Raw genomic sequence first — 20,227 nt, forward strand, 5'->3', positions numbered from 1 at the left:
ACCGGTACCCGTATGTTTAAGTTCGACTAGTAGCGACCCATCCGCACGCACAGAAGTTTTGGCCAAACTGTATATACAGTAATACTGTCGAACCTCGGTCAAATAAATTCTTCAATAAAACAATTTTTTTAAATCCCCTTGAAACTTTTATAAAGGCCAATGCTAAAAACACCTCTATGCAACGCAGTAATTAGGTTAAAAACCTCCATTAGACAAATTTGTTTGTGACATGAGCTAGGACTGATTAGCCTCTGTCTGTCTTAATCTAAATACTTGACCTCTTCAATCCCCTCTCATTTCAGGTGAATTTGTCTCCAAACTCTAAAGTAGCTCATGTGTAATTTAGAACTTGGATGGTTCGTGGTAGAAAAATTACAGACACAATAAATTAAGAACTATTTTATTTATTTACACACTTAATGGAATTTGACAAATAAAAGTACTCCATAAAGTCTGAAAAATACAGTCAATCTCTTTAAATGTAACAAAATAAATAAATAAAATAAACACAATTGAAAGTAACAGCTGAAGATGTATCACAATTATTATATACAACCTATAGTCAATGTCTATACTCAACACCCACCCAAAAGATTATTTGCCATACTAATAAATCTTCTTCAACAAGCTATTGCATATTATCTTACCCAATGTTCTTTCTCGTTTTCAATGATCAATGTTTCAATAGCCTACAATGACAAATGTACTTAACATGACATGACATTTTGCTGGTGTTCTCTCAAAAATGAGTAAAAATTAGTTTTTTTTACAAATTTGTTAATGATCTACGTACAGCTATAAACGTTATCAATTATAGATAAAAATAAAAATCAATCTCATTGTCAATGATTAAACAACGCTGAAAATACTTAAGCCTCAGCGAGCATGTACTACTCGGTTTCATTTGTTCATATTGCTATGGGTAAGTGAATGTCATTGTTTACAATATAAAACTATTATTTACAAATATTTCAACACAGTTAAGATAAAAGTAGTTTATTAATTAGTAATGCTGTCCTCTAAAACCTTGAAAAGCCTAAACTTGAAAAGCCTATACAGTCTTTTGATAATCAAACCTTTAGAGAGAGGTTAGAGATTTTTATCTAACATTCACAAGGGGTAGGATTACTAAAAGTGTGGCAAACGTATTAAGTACAGACCTAAACACACATTTTAGTTTGGATTAATTTACAGTTTGAGTAAACTAGTACCTGAGTAAATACCGCAAAAATCTTATCTCGTCAACAATAATCTCTTAAAAACAAGCATTATCGTAAGGCAAATTCTTTTAGTGGCAATATCCTGTTTCAAATATTGAACAATTGTGTCACCCAATAGGTGCTTATAATTGGTCAAGATACATTTTCTCAAGATAAAAGTCACGGCCCATACCAAACTGCTGTTCTTCATTAGGGTTAAGGTCCACAGGCAGAGAATGGAGTAAAATAATTTTACCCTTGTTCTTTTCAAGTAAAAGTTCACTCCATTCTTTCTTCCCTGCTTGGGAAGCATAGAAATGGGCAACATCTTCGTGTAGGTCCTTGCACTGATGGTTAAAGACTTCAATGACACACAACAACCACAGACGTCCTTTTTCGGTCAAATCCCTTTTAACCAAATTACCTCGAGCATCATCATATAGCCTTAAAACCTTCTCCTTCTGTTGGTCGTGAAGGGCTTTATAGTTCATAAAAAGCTAGAAAACAAAACTGATTAATGTCAGACCAGCATCTATCAAGGAGTTTTAGATCACGGCCGCCGCGGGTGCCGAGGCTAGGGGTCGCCGCGGCCGTGGAAGGAAAGAAAAATATTTAACGTTATTGGTGAACAAACATTTTACAGCAAAATCGTTAACATAATCAATGACAATGACTGTTTATAAAAGGGGCAATCTATATATATATTGGTTTTATTCATTAAATAAATAACTTAATTTATTATAGAACTTGTACGATGTTACTTGTTGGCAGCACTGTCAGTCGCAACATACAGCGCATACAGCGCATACGTCCACATGCCCCACAGTCAATTGTTTCTAACCTCAAAATTTAACGTCAATTTCTATTTGTGATGTTGTCCGTATCATAAAGGCAATGTTTTTACTAATTTAGTTCATCGAGTCTTACTTACTCAAGTAAGACAGAGAATCTTATTACTCAAGCAGCCCTAGACTTCCTTTTTTTCAAGACTGATTTTAAGGCACCTATATGAATAAGAAAACCTATTTACGACAGAATGTCAAACTAAATAATGAAAGGGGGTACTTTATTATATGTTTTCTTAATATTTTGTTGTTTTGTTATCATTAGTTTTTTAGAGGTCAACTGTAAGAAAGCACCATGAGGTCCTCAGTTCGCCTCAATAAAGAAAGATTTTCATTTTATTTCATTTCAAAGGGGTTGTAAACTATTTAAATAGGTGAATAGCCCTAATAACAATATTCATTTGAATTTTATATAGTTTATTATCAAGGCTCACTATAGTCCTACATATCTATCTGTCTGAAGCTGAAAGTATGCTTCAGAGCGATATTAGTTGAACCATATATAAATTGAAAGTTTACCTGCTGCACCAATAGGGAAAGTTCTGGAACTCCACCAGAGTTGAGAAGATAGGTCATACATGAGATGACGGGATCAGAAAAGACCTCATATCTCAAATTCAACTCAAGCGTCGGCCTGAACCGAAAATAAACTTGGCCAAGGAAACTACAGAAGTTTAGAAGACGAATTTTTGTCTCCGCTGACAAACCTGTGCTATCTGAAAGAAAATATTACTACAAATTAAAATCTGACAACCACTTTTCTATACCATCGTTACTCCTATTACACAATAAAAATAAAATAAAACAAAAGGTGAAAAGCTCAAAATATTTGTCATTGACTACAAAACTATAGCTAGTTGACAACTAAAATTATGTGTTAAACCTTCAAATTCGCCACGTGGGTTTTCACAGATAAATTTATGGCTTGATTCATTTTGCCATTGAGTAGCAAATTTTCTCCTGATTTTCTTGTCAATACACATGACAATACAATGGGTAAAATGACCTTTAGCATTAAAGAAATACAGCCGAATATTAAATACTGTTTAATGATGTAATACAATAAAATTATAAACAACTTTTTACAAAGTCTGAGTTTCACTATAACTTTTTATAATGTAGTACTACACAGTATATTATTTCCTAATATCATTATGATTATAAAAAGATATATTATTTACTGCAATTTCTATAAACAACTAAGAGATAATCTTAGACCACTGCTTATGCCATCAGAATGATCGTTAAATTGCAGGGTATAAAATAAATTCCCGTTTTGACTAGTTTAACATTATAAAAGTGCATTTAGGGGCAAAATATCGGATAATTGGGACATGAGTGAGACTCGCAAGTCAGTGAAGTCCCGCTCTAACCACTAGACCAGCTCACACCCCTGCTTTCATAATGTGGTACTGTCCCCCTTACCTCAATTCTAAGAGACCTCCGTGTTATCCAAGATCAGTAACCAAGGTAGTCTTGGTCTCAACAACTTCGGTTACCAGGAGTGTATTGTAAGCTATTAAATAATGAGCAAATCTGACATGTTTATGGAAATACTTGAGTAAAAAACGAATAAACAAATTTAAATTTGCATGGTTTGCTGCAGTGGGGGTATTTTTTAATACTTATATTAGGGCATTACAATTTCCATTCAATTTGTTTATGGTTGGTCAATTGAGAAGTACTTAAATTGGCTAAGATATCTTTTGATGCTTAAGGACTATAATAGAAAACTAATAATATAGGAACTAAGACAAACAAGTTCTAAATACAGTAGACTCCCTCTTATCCGGACTCCTCGGGACCGAAGCCAGTCCGGATAGCGGCTCTTCCGGTTAATAGACTAGTAAAATTGTTGGTTAACCTAGAAGTAATTGTAATATAATTTCTATAAATGGATTCTTATGTAAAAATGGCGGAAAAAACGATGGTGAAAAGTCTACCACTCTACGGAGGTGCGTTGGCCTTGTATGAAAGGTTTTTCAAAATGGCTACCGTAAATATTTATGTTTTAAGCCAATAAGTCCTAAACTATTACAGGTAGCTTAAATAAGTAAATGAGTAAATTTTAAAGAATTAAATTGCGCAACTTTTGGTATATAATAAGTTACAAGTCCTTACATTCTTAAAAGAAAATAATGTAGTCAAACAATTTTAATAGTTTATTGTTATTCATAGAAATTTTGAGTTATGGATTTTAAGTTGGCAACAATGATTGTTTTGTACCAGCTGAGAGTTCTTATTGTTGTTGTTAATATTTCTACATGTTTCTAGTTTACTTTCATGTTCAGTAGTGATGTTTTTAATTAAATTTTAGTAAAATTAGTGTTGCGATGGGGATGTTAATCCCCCTTAGTATGACAACTGAAAATAGAAAAATGAATATCGAAACATGTTTTATTTGTGAAAAAATTATACACGACAGTTGTGAGGTGTTATCTCTCACTCAAAAAGCAATTGAAGCAATACACCGAACCAGTAAGGAAAGGAAAATAACTGAATTCCATGTAATTTTTGGTAAAAAATTCATAAAAAATGTAGAGCGCAGTTTATTGACTTAAAGTCTTCATTCAGAAAGCGGGAGGATGAAACCAGTTGTTCCCGTTTGACACGTTTTAGTGAAACCTATTTTGATTTCAGAAGTAAATTGTTTGTTGTGCACAGCTGAATTAAGCCTAACATATAAACAGAGGAATAAAACGAACGGTTTGAAGCTCGGACGCTAAACTTAAGAACATCAGTGCTAGAAAAGTGCAACGAATGTAAAGATGAATGGGCTGTCAAAGTCAAAATACGGCTTCTAAATGTGTATGATTTGCCTGCTATGAAAGCATGTTATCACAAACAATGTTTAGTAAAATTTCGAAATGGAAAATCTATACCACAACAATTAGTGACATAAAGCTCTGCCAGGTCGCCCATTCTGCTGCTGCACATAGAGGTACAAGTATGCCTGATCACAATCCACATCTCCTGAGTGTTTTATTCAATATTCTGCTGACAACATTGGCCACAATATAATTAGACTAGATGGTAATGGAACTTTCCATGGCATGGGTATTATAGCTAGCGTAGTTCCAGCAGGGGCATTTTCTGAGGTTATCAAGAAACGTAATGTTTCCTATCAAGAGAGCTTAAGGACGTGGAAGATTTACATTAGGCTACAGTGTATTCTTCTCAGGCTAGTAGAATGCGGTTTCTGAAGTTAAAGTATACATATCGTTTAATGTGTCTATGAGGCAATTGATCTAAATATGTGCTTGGTCATGAAAAAAAAATTGTTTCCATGGTACAGTAATCATGAAAATAAATACTGTAAATTGGAATAAGAATTAACACTAAACTTTTATGGCCAATGGGGTGGAGCCCCAAGACATCGGATTTTCAAAACATGATTAGTCATTTTTGTGTTGTCCAAATTACTACCTACTCTTATGAAAAGTTTCAGCCCAAATGGTTCTCGAGTTTTGCGTTCTTACTAAAAATATATCATTGCCACAAAATCTCGTTTGTGATATATATAGTATAAGTATTATACTACTAGAAGAGTACCCGTCCTTCGTGGGGGTTGGCAAATAAGTACATAAAATGCTTATTGCAGTTATACTCAATCTTTGCGTTTGCAATGTGAGAAGACACGGTTTGAGAAAATTTGCGCCCTCAAATTTACGGTATGGTATGCAATAGTATTACACATCTACCATAGTCACAAAGCTCTACCACTTCACCTACACAATAGAGAAAAATAGTTATTAAGAATTCGCAAAATATCACAAATTATTCATGAAATTAAAAACATAAACATAACTGTAAACAATCCTACTTTTACTCAGTTCTCATTTGTATCACAGGTTTTTTTTGCTGCTTAGTTCAAATTAGCTTTTTTTTCATAAAATGCACTGAAATTGAATTAAAAACATCACTACTGAAAATGAAAGTAAACTAGAAACATGTAGAAATATTAACAACAACAATAAGAACTCTCAGCTGGTACAAAACAATCATTGTTGCCAACTTAAAATCCATAACTCAACATTTCTCTGAATAACAAAAAACTATTAAAATTGACTGACTACATTATTTTCTTTAAGAATGTAAGGATCTGTAACTTATTATATACCAAAAGTTGCGCAATTTAATTCTTTAAAATTTACTCATTTACTTATTTAAGCTACCTGTAATAGTTTAGGACTTATTGGCTTAAAACATAAATATTTACGGTAGCCATTTTGAAAAACCTTTCATACAAGGCCAACGCACCTCCGTAGAGTGGTAGACTTTTCACCATCGTTTTTCTCAGCCATTTTTACATAAGAATCCATTTACAGAAATTATATTACAATTACTTCTAGGTACAGGTAAATTTTAAGCTATTTTTACTAGTCTATAAACCGATGTCCCCAAAATCTCGTTAAAATGCATACACTCGAAAACTAACCCAAATATTTGACTTAAGCTTAGGAGAGCATTGTATTTAAACACCGTCGTTTCAGTACCGCCCACTTCCTGCCAATCCAGTCTGTTTAAACCGATGTGGTGATAAAATTGTCCGGTTAAAGAGATGTAATTTCTGCCGAGTGAAGTCCGGTTAAACCGATGTCTGGTTAAAAGGTGTCCGGATAAGAGGGAGTCTACTGTACACACATTGCCTATATTTAATATGCCAACACTGCAAATGAGTGTAATGTAAATAATTGAACTGCAATACTTGTTTCATTCTTAGAAGTAGGCTATTTCCTTTTATTATTTATTTACCTTTCATCAATGCACTCATGGTCTCATAGTGGGAATGTAGTTTAGACATGAAGACTCCCTTGATTTTCGGCCCATAAAGCTTGTGGGACGTGATGTAGTTTAGAGACATCGCAAACTTTTTTCCAATCAAAAATGAATCCAAGGCACATTTTATGACTTTTTCCACATAAAATCTGAAACAAATAAAATTTTTTTAACATTACAACCTGCAATCCCAAGAAATCTGCAATGCTAGAATCCCAAGAATGTTTTTACCTTTCATCTTATCTGTGCTCCTAGTCTCAACACTCTGTAAAAATTCTGAGCTTTTAATTTTCTCCAATAAGGTCATAAGAAATTGGCTCTTCTCTGCATAAAAGCCTACATCCTAGGGCGTTAGTTCTAGCCCGGAACTGTTTTACACATTAGTTCAGGCTAGTAGATGAGTGAACGAAGTGAACGAATCTATGTATCGTGTATAGCGGAGTCGGAGAAAAGTTGTCTGCTGGAGTATGTGTGTGACTGTGTTCGCACCTAAAACTCAAGAACCGTTGCACTTATAGCGTTCAAATTTTGCACAAATAATTATGACACGAGTGGGAAGACACCATTAAAATTCTAGACTATTCCGCTCAGTATTAGTTATAAAATACTTAAAAAACATTTTAAATTTGTCCCATAAGAATAACATTAGGAGCTACCTTCTTCTTGTTTTTATTTGTTTACGTTTTGCGACCAACAATTTTGTTGTCTACTTAAGACAGAGAGAACGACTTTAACTCTAAGCTCTTTCATTCATGGAGTTAACAGTTTGGCGTCTATGAATATATATCATTATAATTTCACAGCTTTCAGAATAATGTTATTTAAGCTAAATAAATTTCACAACTTTCAGATTAATAAATTGAACTTAACAATATTAGTCGGCAGTTATATACCGTTTATGTTCATTGTTCAGTATTAAAACTCACCTTTAAAATAAAAATATATATGCATGTATTTAAAACAAAGCAGCTTTTTACATTATTCAATTTAATGTTGACATTGAATATTAAATATTCAAAGATGTTGGTATATCTTTATACTAAAAAACTATGCGAGAGGGGGGGCAGGTCCACGACGTAGAGGGTGGTAAAGGAAGCGGAAAGGTAAGCAGTGAAAAGAAAGGAGTACGGAAACCCTTTATGACTGTTAAATTAATGTAACTGTAATACTTAAATGCTATGGAAATATAGGGAAATATAGGTCTACGATGTAGAAAGTAGTGAAGTAGTGAAGGAAGTATTAATGTACCTGCAATACTAAAAAGCTATAGGGTGGGAGGGAAACAGGTCCACGACGTAGGAAGCGGTGAAGGAAGTAGTCAAGGCGAGCAGTCCGGAGTGTAGAAACCCTTTGTGACAGTTAGATTAATGTACCTGCAATACTAAAATACTATAGGAAGGGAGGGAAACAGGTCCACGACGTAGGAAGCGGTAAAGGATGTAGTCAAGGCGAGCAGTCCAGAGTGTGGGAACCCTTCGTGAAAGTTAAATTAATCTATTTGAAATTCTAAAATGCTATAGGAAGGGAGGGAAACAGGTCTACGATGTTGTAGGAAGTGGTGAAGGAAGTAGTCGAGGCGAGCCGTCCGGAGTGTAGAAACCCTTTGTGACAGTTAGATTAATGTACCTGCAATACTAAAATGCTATAGGATGGGAGGGAAACAGGTCCACGACGTAGGAAGTGGTGAAGGAAGTAGTCAAAGCGAGCAGTCCGGAGTGTAGAAACCCTTTGTGACAGTTAGATTAATGTACCTGCAATACTAAAATACTATAGGATGGGAGGGAAACAGGTCCACGACGTAGGAAGTGGTGAAGGAAGTAGTCAAAGCGAGCAGTCCGGAGTGTAGAAACCCTTTGTGACAGTTAGATTAATGTACCTGCAATACTAAAATACTATAGGAAGGGAGGAAAACAGGTCCACGACGTAGGTAGTGGCGATGGAAGTGGTAAATTCGAGCAGTGCGGAGTGTGGGAACCGTTTATGGCATTTAGATTCATTAGTTAGATGAACATTTATTGGATTTTTAATCAGTCTTAGATGATATAATAGCGCTATCGTTGATATAAATCATCATTGTAAGCAATACGATATTTTTTGGAGATTCCTTACACTGTGCTTTGGCAATTTATTTAAGTTAGATTAGTTCAGTTTGGCTTAGTTTTGTTTATGATAGGCTTCATAACAAATATGGAAATAGGTTTTATTTAATCAAAAGACGTTTTGTACAGGAACGATGGATTTACCTCCTATCGATAACTGTTGGAAATCCATTACGTATATTACCAATGACTTTGGTTAATTAATGGACGAGAAGTTAGGATTGTTGTTGACTGAGATTTGGTTGATTTGCCCATACAAAATAACATTATTGTGTTCACCAGTGACACCGGTAAGTGGTAAGTAGGCCAGGTGTGGGTGGACTCTTTCATTATTGCGCTCATGTTCACTCATCCCGTTACGCGCAGAATAAGTGTACTACTAGTCATATAGGGGTGTGGCATTATCACATAGATAAAATCCATTAATGATTGGCAGGATTTAAATCCGGGACCTCGGTCACCGAAGCCACGCGCAGAACCACTAGATTAGCTCTCTCCCCAATCTTACTACAACTACGGTACCAGTAGGCCTACCTTAAAAAAATTTACGTTGCAAAGCTATCAAGATAGAAAATAAAGGACTCCAGACCTCTTTTACGACAATCAATATTTTAGGGTTTACTTACTGAACATCGTTGTCATTGTTGAAAAAATTTATTGTTGCACGAATAAAACATCTGTTTGTGTCCTTCAGTATATTATCGAGATCCCTTTCAAGAATTTTCTTTGGAGACTCTTGAGTGTTATTCGATGTATCCAAAGAGGATAAATTTTCTGCTATTTGATTCACTCCTTGAGCATCGGAAAATCCTCGACCAATGATGGCCCTAGGGATTCGTGGTTCAGCAGGGGTTCCTGGGGGTTTAGGTACTCCAGAACTTGGAGGCTGTGACAGTGCAGACAGTTTGCGAAAATTACCTCTTCCTCGTCCTAAACTTACACCTTCCATGTCTGTAACATTACACATTGATATGATTAAAATGAGTAATAATACAACACGTAATAAGTTAGCCTGTATGAAAAAAATTATTGTGAAAATATTATACAGTATCATTATTTAATAAATATCCAATATTACAAGTGTCTGTAAGGGAGTCTGTCCCATGCTACCTGTGCGGTTTGATATTCTTTTGTCAGATCAGGCCCTGATTTTAAATGTTTAAAAATTATTTTGTAACTTTGTTTGAGCCGTATTGTGTCTGTTTACCCTTGACGAATTAACAACTCATCAACTCTACAAGTACCCGTAGCTGACGATGGTGTTTTAACACTGAAACATGTACTAAATTGACATAGGTACCTGTTTTGTTTAGCTGTAACAGGAATTACGATTAATTTAATCTTACACTATGTCCAACAGCTCAACGGCTAGAAATATAGATTTTTAATCAGGCAATTCTAAGAACTTTTTTCCTTCAACACATTTGGCAAAAGTTGAGCAAACACTGTTTCTACCCGGAAATTCACATTTTAAGGTTGACTTATTTTGGAATGTGAGGATTGTAAGTTGGGCTTTATGAGAATTCAGGGCTGTATTGTTTTGAAGTTAGGTTAGATTAGGAAGGTAAAGTTTAGGTTAAAAATAATGAACCAAACTGTTAGTTTACATTGACCTTAACTTACCTCTAGACTGTTTTTAGCAAATTTACCTGTAGGGAAGTAGCTTTTACCATAAGTGGCACAAAAATACCTAGACCCAGGACCGATATACTTAAACATTTTGATGTCTCTAGAGACCAAAAACACTAGTTGTTCAAATTTGAGTAAATATATATGAACCACTCTTAAAATAAAGTTAAGGTACTCTCGCTTATTTAGAGAGGGCTTATTTACTCGGCTGTTTTAGAGAGATGAAAGTTTGTAAGAGACATAAGACTGCTACAGGAGTGACAAAACGTGTAATAACCTACAACAAATTAAATTACCGTATAGAAAATTAGGCACAAAGGGTGGCAGCACTAAATAAAAACTTTGAAAAAATTATCAACAATAGTTAAGAAAAAAAATACAACTTTAAGTTACAAGAAAAAAGTAGAACATTTATGATTGATTAAGTTAATGTCGTGGATAAAACGATTTTGGACCAAACCAACTGTTTTACAACTGGTGGACCAAACAATTTTAGCCCAAACGAACGGTTTTACAATTGCTGGACGAAACGATTTTGGACCAAATGAAATACTCCCAAGTAAATTACAAATTATATGACTTGATTTTTTTTACGTCTTTATAAATTTAGGTAGTTATAATTTTACATACTGACAAAGGTCCCTTGAAGCACACGCACCCACAGACACACACACTCCGAACTTCCTTGCAGCCCGCAGTATAATCCCCTCTCGATTTTCTTCCCAGGTCCTCCAACTCCCAGCAAGGCCCCACTAGAAAAACAGGCCATGCTGCAGCGCAACACTACGTCACAGTGGTGGATAGTTGTACTAAATCTTACCATTAAAATCTGACAAACAGCCAGCTTAATTACCTAAAACATATAGGATATTGGAGTGAATCTATGAACAAATCTATCCACCAATGTGACGTCGAATGGATCCTGCAGCACGGCCTTTTTTCAAGTGGAGCCTTTCTCCCAGACTCATCACCCCTCCATCTTCTTCATTATACCTTCTCATTGGCTGTTTAACGATAGGGTGGGTGTGTGGCTTATAGGTTATAGCCGTTTCATGGAAGTCAGTCCTACTGGCCTAGCTCGCGTCAGCTGGGAAAAGAATTTTGAAATTGATGCTCATGCTACTGGTCAACCTTGCTCACAAAAGCTGGTCGACTAAGTGTAATGTGAACAGACTGTCTGCGTACAGATGATCATCATGGGTACAGGGTTAATCCATTTTCTTACAATATATATATCCATACAGAGTGGAGAAAAAACCTCAGAGCTTCAAAACTTGGAACACAGTTACTGGACATTAAAAACATTTTAACCCTTCCCGGACGGGCGAAATTGTGACATAGAACGGAAAAAAATTACAGGATAAAATAAAAATTAATTTTCCTTATTTGTGTTTTGTTATACAAGTATACATAAAATAAACACAATGTAACACTTCATACTGTCAAAATAATTTTTTACTAGTTTTTAACTATGCAGATATATCCCCATCTTTGAAGATATGACCTTGACAATGTTAGGCCTAGTCAATAAATAAAGAAATATTTGTAAACAATAAATAAAGTTAACGTAGTGTTGGAGCGTAGGAGAGGTGGGTGGTGCGCGGGAGAGGGGGTAGGCGCGGTAAAATATATCCATTTTCCGAGCTTGAGTAAAAATAAACAAAGAAATAAACAAAAACACAACTAATCATGGTGTAAATTAAAATTGTTCCCCTAACTTTGCTATGGAATTTAATTTATGAAAGCTACTAATTTTTTTTGTATTCTTCTATGGAATAAAATAGAAATTTAATTAAACAGTCTTTTAGTTATCAATGATTATTATCAATTATTTATATTATTAGCCTATATCAATCAATTATTATTATCAATGATTTCTTTTTGATATAAGGGCGGGGTACAGTGGGTCACTTTTTGCTTTCATAATTTTAATTCATAGTATTTTTCATTAGGGGTTGAGATAAATATTTATTGTTATTGCTTGGCATTTCTTCTGTTATAAAAAATTTGTTTGCAACTAAATATTAAGTTTTACTACACTAGATAAATTGTTTTCTTTAACATTACATTTTGACCCACTGTGCCCCTTGTAGGGGTACAGTGGGTCACATAGTGGGGCACAATGGGTCATAAAGAAAAAAAGAACAAAGTATCACACCAATATATTATATTCCTGGAAACACAATTGCAAAACTGAAAAAGCTATTTTCAGAAATGTTGCTCAATACAAAATAATGTCTTAATGCACGTTATAGGATTCAAAGTTTTGTGGGAATGTCAACTTGGTCATTTTTCTTTCTGTACCAGGATATTTTTTTTTGTTTTGGTTGTTTTCTCTCAATGTGTTTATGGTCTGCCAAATAAATTCCTTCTTCATCAAAATTGTGAGTTGGCAACATTTTTCTCGTGTATATCACTTCATATGCTTTTTCTGATTGTATCATATGCGTTTTCAATGGGACCCATTGTGCCCCAAACGAAGTGACCCACTGTGCCCCAGAGGAAGCTGCCATCTTTAAGTGATTGTAATTTTGTATTCTATGATATTAACGATAAAGTCTTATTATCTAAATGAATAAGAACAGCCGAGGATCGTTTAGGTATAGAGAAAGATACTTTACATTTAAAAAAAAACATGGTACTGTAAATATAAAAAATAAGTGTAATATAAAAATATAAAATTTCACCCCATGACCCACTGTACCCCGTCCTCCCCTAGGACTGTATCAATATTTTATTTTTCCATCTGATATATCCATATTAACGAATTGAAACATATCAGCTGACAACTACGATATTGTAAATAAATATCAGCCTAACTTAGTCAGTATCAATAAATCATCCAAAAAAAATTATATAGTAATGAAACTGTTCTAAATAAACCTTACCTAATTAACTTAGGGGCCGTCCACATATTAAGTATGCTAATGCATTGATAATTTTTGTAGATTTAAAAACCCCTCCCTTCGCCTTGTGACACTACTTAACGCAAGCATAAACCCACCCCCTCCCCACTGTAACGTAACGCTGTCAGATATTTTTTTTAACAAGGTTGTGGGATATGAAATCGAGGTGAAATTTTCTCTTTAAGTCAAAACAAGTTTTAAAACTGGTTTTGAAGTAATCTTAGCAATATAAACAAACACAAGCTGCTATACCCGTGCTTTGCAACGGGAAGAAAATGTGACCTAGAGAGCTATTAAAGTAATCCTGATGTGTTTTTAAATACGGCAACTCTATGATTTAGGTAGTTTGAAAATATAAACTGATTTAAAAGAGTAACCCTTCTTACTTTCAACCCCCTCTACTTTTTATGTTAATTGATCCAAAAGAATATGACAACATACCTTTAGTGTAGCAATAACATCAATTGCTTCATTTTGATGCTTCACCAATGACATGTTTTACCATAATTCTTCAACTTTAGTCAAGCCTCTTTACATGTAGCTTTTACTATATAAATTACAAAATGAAACTTTGATCAGTACTTTACAAAACGTTTACAACCTTTCTTTAAATTCAAACATTACCCTCATAACCTAAATCTATATAAAGCGTCACAAACATCTTTTTCGAGTAAATAAACAAACACCAGTCATTGTACTGACCAGCTGTTTCATTAACTATATTAAATTAAATCATGTAAACTTTGGAAGTATGCCAGGCGTAGCCCTTTGGAAATCAGCCTGTGGGACAGAGCCCTTAGGAAATTCATCCATATCAACACTTTTCGGCAAATCTACACACTCTAAGCTTAATTTTGACGTGCCATATGCCTATATTTGTATTTGGTAAATGGCCTTAACCGTTTACATAAAATTTGATTGTATCACTTTAATAATATAATAGATTTTAAGAACAAACTTTACAGTTTAAGCAAGTAAACGTCAGCAATTTGTATACTTAAACGTAACACTTCTTATAATTTTTTTACTGTAGCACTTTTGAAAAATTAATTTACATACCGGTAAATTAACAGTACGGTATAAACTTCAGATTTATCTTATTTGCGATCGTATTCAACCTAGGGTGACTGAATCCATTTTTGATGTCTTCTATGAATGAAAGATCACAGCTAGGAGTTGGTAAAACGTTTGGGAGTTAGAACATCAGTTCCAGAGCAATAATGTTAACTGATAATATGGATATTTTTACCTAAAACACTGTTTAAGTTATAAAATAGCTTTATTATTGTGGCACTTTGGAAAAAAATGATTTTAAGTACGTTACGATGATGATCTTGAAAACCCCTCCCCCTCCTCGTAGCGCTAAGCCCAACCCCTCCCCCCGTCCTTTATGCATTATACCAACATGTGGACAGCCCCTTAGCTGTAGGCCTAACATTTCTTGATAGTCCCCACATGCCTTTTCTGTTATCAAACTGAATTTTGGAATGGTCATGGTAACTTAAAGAAAGTTTGGCTAGGCTTAGTTATGTTAGGTTGGTTTAGCACAGTTTTTTTTTCTTAATCCATATTATTTTTGCCTAAACAAGATTAGTTCTCAATTTGCAAAATTTTTTAAATGCGTTTGAAGATAGGCCTAAGTTATTAAAACAGAACATTTATTATTTACGAAATAATCACTCTAAGTTAGTCATCACTCTTTCTCTTGTTAGTTCAGCATAAGTTACTGTAGGCTACTGTATGTTACTTAATATTTAACCATATTTCAAAAGTAAGTTAACTTATTTTCACTGTTATAACTGTTATAACCAATAACAGTTTGAATGAATAAATAAATAAATAAAGAAGACATAAGTATCGGTCGTAAAGGTAAACAAAAATATCGATATTGAAAATAAATCATCGATAATAATGAATGTTCCCTTCAACATGAAAGTACCAATTCTTCTTGCTAGGCTAGAACCTAGGACCTAGGGGTAAGATTACCTCGAGTAGGTATCCACGCTCAGCCATGATAAAATCTATAATAAATTACACTGCCCACTCAAGTGGGGGAGATGGATGCACCCTCTTTTAAGTAGGTAAGTACTGAGAGATATACGGGTACAGTTTCTTAACTGGGCTACGCTAATAATGATTGAAACTATCGATTCGATTATGTAGTAGGCCTAAACCTTCATGCGATTACTTATTTCACCATCAGCAAGTTTGGTTGGTTAGGTTAGGTTATGATAGTTTAATTTTATAATAGGCTAGGTATAATTTAAAATATCGATTATTAATCAATATTTTCAATTCGATACTTTCAATCAATATTAGCGTAGCCCAGTTAAAAAACTGTACCCAGATATACTGATAAAAAGGCCACTGTTAATGTACTTACTCCTTAAAGAGGATGAGCCCCTCGTGAGATGATTGTTTGTCCGCCTTGCCAATTAGTAAACGGCCAAATAAAAGTTTAAGTGTGACTCAGAAATTACTGTAAATAATGTACATAGTTTTATTATTAATTATTTTATCAGGCCAGCTCTGTTGAAGATGAAGAACTCAACTAGGCCTATACAAGGATTTCGGGATTCAAGTCTAATCTTAGACTGTGCACAAGTTTAAGGGTCTCAGTCTAATTGGTCTCATGATTTAGGCCTAACTTACATCCTTATGAATTCCTAACTTACTGTCCATTTAATAACTAACTTAAACTAGGCCTATGGCTGCACTTTACTTTAGGTCCTACACTCATTCGAATGAAAATATTGATCGATATATCGATTAAAATAAATAAATTTTCATTAAAATCGATGAAAATTTAAATTATTCAATTGTTTCATTCGGATATATCGTTTGGTTAGTTAGGTTAGGTTAACCTTACCTAACTAACCAAACGATATATCGAATGAAACAATCGAATAATCGATATTTTCATTCGAATGAGTGTAGGACCTAAAGTAAAGAGCAGCCTAAACTAAGTTATATATCAGGATGGACCATCAGGTGCAAAGGCCTAGGCCTAGCTCAACTTTAACCTAAAACGATCCCCAAAGATTATTGCAATTATTATTAATCACTAGGCTATTATTGTTTTTTTATTAGAAATGCATATTAAGTTAAAATAAAAATTCAATACAAGTTAATTATAAACAGCTTACCAACAAATGCACGATGATTGAAACTAGGACAGTAGGACAGACAGCTTTTGGTGTGTCGATTTGTAGTGTAGTGTGTAGTGTGAGGTGAGTGTGGTGGTGGTGGTGAGTCGTCGGTCGCCGGTCGGTGTGTCACTGTCAACTGTCACATCCACAGTGTTGCCACCACGTTGTTGCGATTTTACCCTAAAGGCGGGCTAAAATTACCCTAAATTACCCTAAATCTACTTTGAGTTACCCTAAAAATTACCCTAAATGTTAATATTTGCGTTTAATGCTATAAAACATTGTTAAAATCATATAAATCCTACATAAGATTGTTAATTATACTATGAAGTTCCAATATCAATCAATTTACGTAAAATTATACTCGATTCTAAAAAACCACCCGAAAGAAGAACAAAATGTTGATATTGATCAGCTCTATCGACTATCGTATAAGGAAAAATATCGAATCAAGAATTATCGAATTTTTTTACTGTATCAACCCATTACTACTGTTTTTGGACAATCATGTCTTTAAAATAGTACAGTACCACCAAAGCTTTAATCTATACATAATTATTATTACATATAAATAATTTCTTGACACAATTTGTAAAATAATCCAGTTTAATTCAATTCAGCCACATAATTAAATATCAAACCCAGTAATTAATAATATCTCATATTTTATTAGGCCTATAACGTGTTATAGAATCGAATACATTCTAAAACAGATAATTCCCAACTATTGATAAGATCGATTAGGATAACGTATTATGAAATCAACAATCATCATATAGCAATCGATTTAAACAGATTTGAATCGAATACATATGATGGTTTGGCCATAATATGTAATGAACGTTTTTTGCCAAATTTTGAAGTTTTTTTCATTTTTTTAGTAAAATTTCCATTGTTATGCTTACTTTTAGTTTTACCCTAAAATTACCATAAATCTACCATTACCCTAAACTTTACCCTAAGACCAGTAAATTACCCTAAAAAAGGGTAATTACCCTAAAAGTGGCAACACTGCACATCCACTATCCAATCCACATCACAAATCACAACGCAAATTCACATTTCATTTTCATTTCACCAACTGTCACAGACAGACAGTGCAGATAATCTGAAGTCTTGGAAAACTGGAATATGGGAAACGAAACATGCCATCACCATGACGTCATGGAGCGTCCCGTGAGCCTTGCGGGAACTTGACCCGTCGCGGAACTGTTTCGGTCTCCTTTGTGATAATAGATTCATGGTGGAAGATAGATTATAACTGGAGTACCTAATCGGTACTTTCCTGTTAAAGGGAACATTCATTATTATCGATAATTTTTAATCGATATATCGATACTTTTGTTTCCATTACAAATTGATAACTAATCTTGTTTAGGCTAAAATCTAGTCTATAGCCCCGTTCACACAAGGCCCCACTAGAAAAAACCACGGGGCGAGTTTACAAGCTACACGTGGCGTGTAGCTTTGGCGTGTTGGTTTGGAACAGTTTCATTTCAATTTCTTTTATACTGAACAATATTTATTTACTGTAGTTGTCAGCTGATAGGTTTCAATTCGTTAATATCGATATATCGATTGAAAATCATCAATAATAATGAATGTTTCCTTTAACAGGAAAGAACCCACTAATCTCTGGTTAAACAGCACAATTTGTCATTCAGGATTTGTTTTGCCAACAGTATCATTTGGAGGCTATTGATTGACTATAATGCAGGTTTACTATTTGAAAAATTAGTTTTGTTCACAACATAAAATTATAAATGCCTCAAATTCAATTTTTAATTATAAAATTAAACTGTCATAACCTAACCAAACTTGCTGATAATGAAAAATCGAATGAAGGTTTCATCGAACAAATAATTCTGTTCATAAAATATAACAACTATAAATGGCTCAAATTCAATTTTATATTGTTTTAATTTTAAAATTAAACTGTCATAACCTTACCAAACCAACCAAAGTGGTGTTGTAACAGCTGTTTTGTTTGGAAGCAGCTAATGGTATTTGTGTATTTACGAAAGATTGGTTACTGGAATATGACAATATCGACTCCGCTTAAAATGTACAGATATAGATTGTTAATTCATATTTGTTACGGTTTTCAATTCTGTATGTTTTATTTTCAATATTTTAATGAATTTATGTTCATAAATTTAAATTTATACAATAAAGTGCGAATTAATGAGCTGATGTCACCTGTCTGCCATGTTATCTTATGGGACGTCAGTCACAAAACAACACCACTTGTGACTTTGCCAACTCTACCAGGTAGTTAAAGGTGGCCGTGACTAGCCGCTAAGCACCTAAGCACGGTGCTAAGCCACTAGTCTAACCACCGCGCCGTGGGACAGCGGAATTGTAATCGGAATGGTACATCGGTGCGGTTTCTTATTCATTCTTCTTCAAATCCCAAGCCTCCTCTAGAACGAATGTCGAATAGTCGATTGGGAATAGTTATTTTCCTACAGTCACCCGACAAAGTTGGCTTCCTTGTACTGTTTATAGTACAGAAAGCTGCTAATTGCTGCATATTTATACTTTGTTGTACGGTTTATACTTTGTCGTACGGTTTATACTTTGACGCACATCAGGATTCCAACGAAACAACCAAAAACCGCGTGGTTCTATTATGCACGTAATCCGCTTGGAAATAGGTTGGCAACACTTAAAGATAATAATACCATGAGCAGCTGATTGACTATTATAACTACGATTTAACTTGTCATTTCGTGTTTATAGTTTATGTTCTCTTTTCGGTATTTCTGAACTTTCTGGACTTTTCTTTTAAACTATTTAAAACATTCCAACGATCTTAATAAACAAGAAAATTCTTTAAAAGCATTTTTTAGGCGCGGAAACCACTGCAAATTACAAAAATATACGGAACTATTTTCTCAAGTCGTGGAGCACAGTGCTTGCCGAGGAAAAATAGCGGAGTGATACGGACTGGGTTTCTTTAGGGCACCTATTTATTCGTGTTGCCAGCTGAACCTAAAAACATGTTGTATAGTGTTTGAAAACTAATTATTTATATGCTTTGTAGTGACTGTAGGTAAAATATAATGTGTAAGGCTGCGGCCACACGGGCGTTTTTTTCACGCACAAACGCAGCGTGAAAACACGCGAAAAATTAGAGTAGCATTGAAACAAATAGGCACCCGCTACTGCGGGAAAACACACTGCGTGTGGCATACCTCATTACATTTAATGGTGCTCATATTTTTCGCGTATTTTCACTCTGTTTTCTTGCGTGAAAAAACGCCCGTGTGGCCGTAGCCTAATACGAGTGCAAAAGGCCTTTGCTGCACTCGAGATCATTCAGTTTGTTGTATTAATAGTCAATGGTAATATGTACGCAAACCCAAATTTAAATAGTAAATATTTAATTTCCACCAAATCAGTAAAGCTTTACATTGAATTGCAAAAATAAATATTAACAGCAATTGAATTATCCAGCTGATCATATTGTAAACAAGGACGTCGGCGTTTTGACAGAAGACGACAGTGATAACAATTTTGACGAGTGCAGTCAAGGTGCAGTTCGGATGTTCCGTGTTCCATTCCATTCCGATACCAATTCTGCTGTCCCGGATGCGTTGGTGGGGGGTCGGGGACCGG

At 34.4% G+C, this 20,227-nt stretch overlaps 1 protein-coding gene across 1 annotated transcript; it reads right to left on the reverse strand.

The window, feature by feature from the left end:
• Positions 1-386: 386 nt before the first annotated feature.
• Positions 387-16,662, reverse strand: LOC128989927 (uncharacterized). The gene is made up of 5 exons (XM_054412075.1): positions 16,604-16,662; positions 9,549-9,873; positions 6,800-6,972; positions 2,564-2,760; positions 387-1,696 (listed from the first exon to the last, which is right to left on the reverse strand). Exons 2-5 carry the CDS (start codon positions 9,869-9,871, stop codon positions 1,343-1,345), a joined length of 1,047 nt encoding a protein of 348 aa, XP_054268050.1. The 5' UTR covers positions 9,872-9,873; positions 16,604-16,662; the 3' UTR covers positions 387-1,342.
• Positions 16,663-20,227: the final 3,565 nt, after the last annotated feature.

This window comes from Macrosteles quadrilineatus, unplaced genomic scaffold, assembly GCF_028750875.1.
Source record: "Macrosteles quadrilineatus isolate MER2022 unplaced genomic scaffold, UCM_ALF_1.0 Scaffold_3__2_contigs__length_128488019, whole genome shotgun sequence".
NCBI lineage: Eukaryota > Metazoa > Arthropoda > Insecta > Hemiptera > Cicadellidae > Macrosteles > Macrosteles quadrilineatus.

Coding starts and splice junctions, on each gene's coding strand:
- LOC128989927 (XM_054412075.1), bottom strand. CDS start 9,871: ATGGAAGGTGTAAGTTTAGGACGAGGAAGAGGTAATTTTCGCAAACTG. Junction 2,761..6,799: donor CATGAGTGCATTGATGAAAG/GTAAATAAATAA, acceptor ATTTTCTTTCAG/ATAGCACAGGTTTGTCAGCG. Junction 1,697..2,563: donor TTTCCCTATTGGTGCAGCAG/GTAAACTTTCAA, acceptor TTTGTTTTCTAG/CTTTTTATGAACTATAAAGC.